This window comes from Falco biarmicus, chromosome 3 (genome assembly GCF_023638135.1).
Source record: "Falco biarmicus isolate bFalBia1 chromosome 3, bFalBia1.pri, whole genome shotgun sequence".
Taxonomy (NCBI): Eukaryota; Metazoa; Chordata; class Aves; order Falconiformes; family Falconidae; genus Falco; species Falco biarmicus.
Window position 1 is genome coordinate 92,303,029 of NC_079290.1, and position 6,000 is coordinate 92,309,028.

Genomic DNA, 6,000 nt, shown 5'->3' on the forward strand with positions numbered 1-6,000 from the left:
AGTATTTGCCACTCAAAAAAAAGAAAAAAAACTTATGAACAGCAGTACAACTGCTGAGGAAGATTACACTAAAGCAAGACAAAAGCAGATATCGCTGACTTTTATGCAGTTTTTCATAGCAGTCTCATAAACCATATGGCAAAGAACCAGCCAGACCAGTCAGAGAAGCTACAGAACCAGACAGTGGCAGGATCCCCTTATAGGGATATGGAGAACTAGGGCTCTGTGCAAGCTTGTACAATACCCTGCTCCTTCACACAGCTGATCAGGGAAAGTGAATTCAGCTTCACACTGCCTCTTAGAATGAAAGCCTTCAAAAGGCTTTCAGCAATTTAGCATTTCTCAGTGAGGTGCAAGACAAAGATAAATAGTGTGGGACACACACATTAACATAGAGAAAGAAAAGCATTAGCAGCATCAGTGGCTGATGCAGTCAAGGCATGTAAAAACAGGCTATGATAGCTGTCAGCAGTTTTGAGTAAAGCTGATTGAAATTTCTAGGTGATTATGTCAGGAATTGGATATGGGCAGGTTCATTCATTATTTTAATTACCTACATTTCTGTTAGGGTTGGCATTACACGTTCCTGCACATGGCAGTTTGGTCATCTTACCTAATCAATGCTGTAGGAGACACTGCAGGGCTTGAGGGCCTAGTTTGTCCTCATAGTGTCACAGATAGTGTCTTGTGGTGTCACTGCATTCAGTTAAGATTTCCCTCTCCTGAGTGTCTGATATAACGAAGACCTCTACGTGAAAACTACTTGGCACTGGCTCAGATTGGATAAAGTAGAAGTGGTACTGTCCCTGATCGGCATGGGGCAAAGCACAGTGAACCCCGGGAGCTGGAGCATCATACATGCCTTTTTATTCCTGGACTTGCCACTAGTAGTAGTTGCCACAATTCACCGTGTTAATCTTTTGTTGACAAGATTGTACCTATCAGTGAAGGTCCTGCATCATTCCTTGTACTTCTGTTATCTGTTGCCCAAAGAGGGGTGAAAAGCCCATCTTTGGAGTAACTCGAAACTTGACTGGATAATGCCCCAAGAAACTTCTAACCTGAAGTTGGCCCTGCTTTGAGAGGGGGGATGGACCTAAAGACTATGAATCTGTGTTACCTCAATGCAAGCCTACTGCAACTCTCTCTGTTGGCCCCCTTCTGCAGGGGAGAATGCAGTGACCTATCTACTGAGCATAGAAAGCCAAAATCAGAGTTTTATCTGTGCTTCACACTCTGGTGGTCATTTAGTTTGAGGCAGAAGGCAGGCTGGCAAGTGTAATTCTTGAAGAGTCCAGGATGGTCAAGCACAGTCTTAAATCAGCTGCTGATTTAACATTTCCTGTTAATGTATGGGATTCATCACATAGGAGACCTGCTTGAATCCATGATCACGTTATGTTCCATTTTTACATGAATTTCATCGTGTCTCAAGTTAATGTTTTGTTAATTCATTGAAATAAGAATGGATAAAATATAGCATATCTCCATGGAATTCATAGAGAGAAACTGTGAATGCTGAGATTTGTACCAGTGGAAAATGAGTATTTTTCTTTTCCTTGCAGCTCAAGCTTTAAGCAAGCTTTGGAAGCCTTGCCCCAGCTCTCAAGTGGAACTGACAAAAAGTGAGTATAATGCACCCTCATGGCTCAAAAGACCAGAAAGGAGACACTGCTTTTTACTCTTATATCAGAACTTTGTTATGAGAGAGTTAATGTTCACTAGTTTTGACCCTTCTGAATTACAGAGCAGAAGCCCCTTTGGACAGAGATAAGCTAAGTCTTTGTTCGTCATGGCCTATTAAATTACACAGAAGAGCCAATGGCTTTATAGCATATCCCTCTTGCCTGTCCTAGTCTTATCAGTTCAGTGTAGCTTTGTATTTCTTTTGCAAGTTCAGTCTGTTTTAGCCTTTGTTGTTAAAGTTTCTGTGAGGTCTTTGTCTTATCTTACTGCATTTAGCAGCAGTAAAGAAAAAAGGCCAAGGAGCCAAGTCCAAGCTTTTGCCAGCTGATATATAAGGAACTCTCAAAACTGGCCTGTTTCATTTTAAAAAAACAAATGAGAAGGGTCTGTGGTCCTTCCTTAACATCGGGAGGAATTTTGGGTTCCTCCTTCCCCACCATAGCAACCTTTGACAACCAAGCTGTTTTGGTGCATCTGACCTAGTATTTGGTAGGCTGTTTTACAAGCGTAGCTTAATGAAGAGTAGTACGGCAAAACTAGTATGGGTTTGTGATGAGAATATTAGTGTAAGTATAGATGTTTTGAACTTGAGATTAGTATTGTGGTATTTCGGGGAACTGAACTGCATCAAATCAGTTTGCACTTAACAGCCAGAATTTAGAGTATTTTGTAGACACATGAAGAGTTGTTTGTGTAGCCCATGGTCTACTGACATGCCTTCTTCCAGATGTCCCCTGTCTGTTTATTCAAACGTGCTCCTTGATAGTCGCAACAAGTCTCAGGATACCTCCTTGCCTTACTTACTTTTATGCTTTATTAAAGATAGGAATCAGTTTTGAGTAAGGAGAGTTCTTTAAACTCAGACTTTCTGAAACACCTGTAGAATTTTTTTTTTTTTTTTTTTTTTACTTAGTCACAAGCATTTGAGCTTCATGGGACAGATGATAATCAATAACTGCATCATTTTTACATCTACCTCAGAGTTCTGAGCCCTAGACAGTGCAAAACTTGTTCGGTTTCCAGGTCGTTACACCACAATTGTCACCGTTGCAGGCAGCTCATTGTAATCTACACATATTTGTGTAAAATAACGCACGTTTGTGTGCTGATTTAGAGCTGTTCATTCCCCTTCATTCACAGTCATTACTGTGATACTAAATGATGAATGTGGCCATAGTCATCTTCCAGAGGACTTGCTGAGGAAGCAGATACAGTTTTTGTGGTTCAAGTTGTTGTTGTTGTTGGGGTTTTTGAACATACAGTATAATTTCTTATCTTACTGGCTGCTAAATAATCACAGCTTGCCAAAAAGTTGAGGTGATATATGTCTGCCCTATCTAGCTTGTTTCTGAAATAGAGCAAAAAGTTCAGGGAACATATTCTTCCCTAGAATACAGGGAAAATAAAACACACAGGCAAGACCGTAAAACTTCATGATGCATCTCCACTGTTACAATAAATATCCCCTACGACAGAGCCATCAACATGCTTAGTCTTACACCTGTAGTTTCTGGATTATAATAAATTTTATCCACTGCACCAAGTACCTTCTTGGCAGCTATGTAGGTGTAAACAAACCATAGTTATGCTCCAAAATGAACTCAGACGTAGTTTGTTATCTATAAAGAACAAAAACACACGGTTGTCAGTGAATTAGTATTTCTTCTGAAAGTCATACCATCTCTGATCTTTCAGCCATGATACTTCAGAGAAACCTATGAATACCTTCCAAAGTTTGAGAAAATTCACAGTTCAGCTACACACAAAAAGCCATAGTCTTGATAGGGATAATGGTTTTGTGGTACATAGTCTGGCAGTTGGGATTTTCATTACAGAAGTATGTTATGATGCTCTCTACCAGTCCTTTTGCCACTGTTTTGCAAATACACTTCTCTCAAGATGATGATCTTTATCTGGAAGGAAAGCCATATAAAGGGCTATATTATCACCCTGATAAAATCTCTGTGGCTAAGTCATCTTCTGGCCACAGATCATCCTCACACATTTGGTACACTTCTAAATACCTATAATGTTCATGTATTTTAGTAGACCCAATTTTAGGCCTTTTATTTAAACAGAGAATGTACTTGAAGTCACAGACGGAATAGCCAGAATTTTTGGTAATTGTTACCTTTTCAGAATCTGCCAAAGTTGTAACTATTTTCCTTTTACAGGTTACTTGAGGAGTTACTAAACAAATTCAAAAGCAGTATGCACTTGCAGCTGACCTGTTTTCAAGCTTCTTCATCAGCAATGATGAAAACATAGACAACGACATAATGCAGGCAACTCAAGACAAGTGTGCTTAAACATCACCCCTCTTGTCTGTACTTAATTCCTTTCAAGTGTCCAAAGAACAAAAGGAATTTCACTGAACAAGAAATTTGAGATAGAATTCTTTGAGAGAGTAATGGTATGGGGTATTCTGCTGAGTGAGACTTCTGGTCATAAATACCTTGATAAAATGATTTTCTGTCTACTGTGTTTCATTCTGTGGAGGGGTTTAAGCAGATTTTTGTTTACATACGCTCTTCTGGGCTGTACGTTCATGGAGAAATATTCATTGGTGTACTGCAGTCTGTTTCATTTGTTAAGGTGACATTTGTTAAAAACCCATTTCAATGTATTTTTAAATGTGAGTATTACTCCTGTTCTTCAGTGTAACAATCTGTTACTTTCTAGAATTAGTGATACTGATGTGAGTGGAAGACTCAACCTCTATAAACTGTTGAGAAGTATCTAATAAACATTACTACATACAGCTAATTAGTGTTCAGTTACAATATGGAGAAGGACACTGCTTCTTTGCATTTAAAAATTGCCATTTTTTTGTTGTTATCATCTACAATTTTGGTGGTTGTAAGTCTTGATTTCTTGGGAGGTTTTATTTTCTTCCTTCTTTTTTAATTAAACATGTTCCTGCTTCTTGTTTCTCCTTTCAGTTGGAGTATTGGTGGTAACTTACACATTTGAAATAAGCTCTCCTTTCATTGGCAGTTAACAGAAAAGTGCTCTGAGTTTATAAGATCAGTAGAAATTAAAAAAAAAAATCAAGTAAAATATTCTTTGGTGTTAAGGAGTGGAATAGTTAATAGCCTCTTGCATAGTCAAAAATAAGGAGCAGCACCATATGTCACTGGTTTTGCTGCTTCCTTCTTACTCATCTTTTCTTGTTCTTACAGGCTCACTACCACTGTCTTCCTCTTCCCTCTTTTTAGTCAGTCCATTTTTCACCACCAATTATTGAATTTGTGTGGAGAAGAATAGGGATTCAGGAGGAAAGAACAGATTTGCCGCCATTAAGATGTAGTTACACAAAGATCAAGAACCGTTTTCCCAACAGGGGAGATTTGACACTGACTTTCATTTTAGGACTTGATACAAGATCACAAAATATCTGCAGGAAGCTATAACAAGAGAGCAACTAATAGAAAGTGGTCTTCTTTTGGGAAGTGAGGAGCAAGTTTAATTTTATAACTGAAATCATGACTTAAATAATGCAGGAATAACTTATTCTTTCTGTATTTACAGTCATTTGGAGTGGGACTTTTCAGAAACAATACAGAGTTTTCAAAGGTTTTTTTAATGTCAGCATTTTCTTCTGCCAGTTCAGTTTACATGCTTTAAAAATACAATGTACAGTCCTTTTAACATGAAATAACTGAAGAAACAATTTGATGCACATGTATTTACTCGTTAAAAAAAAAATAAAAATATGTGTAAGTAGTATTAGCATGTTGAATGGAAGTGTGAAGTTTCATATGTCATTGTTGGCTTTCAGGGAGAATTGTTAAATGCCTGGAGCAGTGTTGTTCTGTTAAATGTTGTCCATTCTAAGCTGGTCATAGTCTCAGCTGCTGGTATTAACTGAACTAGTCATCCAGTTAGCTCAACTTGTTAAAGATTTTGCTTTGGAATAATAAAATATTAAGAAATATGGTCATAAGTTCTTCTTTAATTCCTCACTTTCCAAGAAATGTGGTTTCTTTATATATATTGCTAATCTACATTTTCTACATTTGTATCAGACATGTCCCAAAGTATCGAAAACATTTTATCATCTGTACTGAATTAATATGTATATTCAGGCATCTCTTTATTCTAATATTATTCTCTTAGTCATCTTCTGTTACAACACCTTGTTGCTTGTCTTTAAAACCTGAAGTCAGGTGTTTGTGTTTAGGTGCTTTTCTGAAGTAACACTTCAGAAAATGTCATTGACAGCCAACAAGAGAATCTCTAAGGGACTAAAATGTTACTTGAATTCAACCCAATATGAAGTAAATGCTCGCGGTTAAGTCAGAGCACTGTATT

The 6,000-nt window shown here is 37.8% G+C and overlaps 1 protein-coding gene across 2 annotated transcripts in view; it reads left to right on the plus strand.

The window, feature by feature from the left end:
* Positions 1-5,632, plus strand: part of EXOC2 (exocyst complex component 2) — a 133,665-nt gene extending 128,033 nt beyond the window's left edge. For both annotated transcript variants that reach the window (XM_056330882.1, XM_056330883.1), the window contains exons 27-28: positions 1,566-1,625; positions 3,861-5,632. In XM_056330882.1, coding sequence (XP_056186857.1) covers positions 1,566-1,625; positions 3,861-3,954 — 154 coding nt within the window. In that variant the 3' untranslated portion in view covers positions 3,955-5,632. The remainder of the gene's footprint in view (positions 1-1,565; positions 1,626-3,860) is intronic.
* The last annotated feature ends 368 nt before the right edge of the window (positions 5,633-6,000 follow it).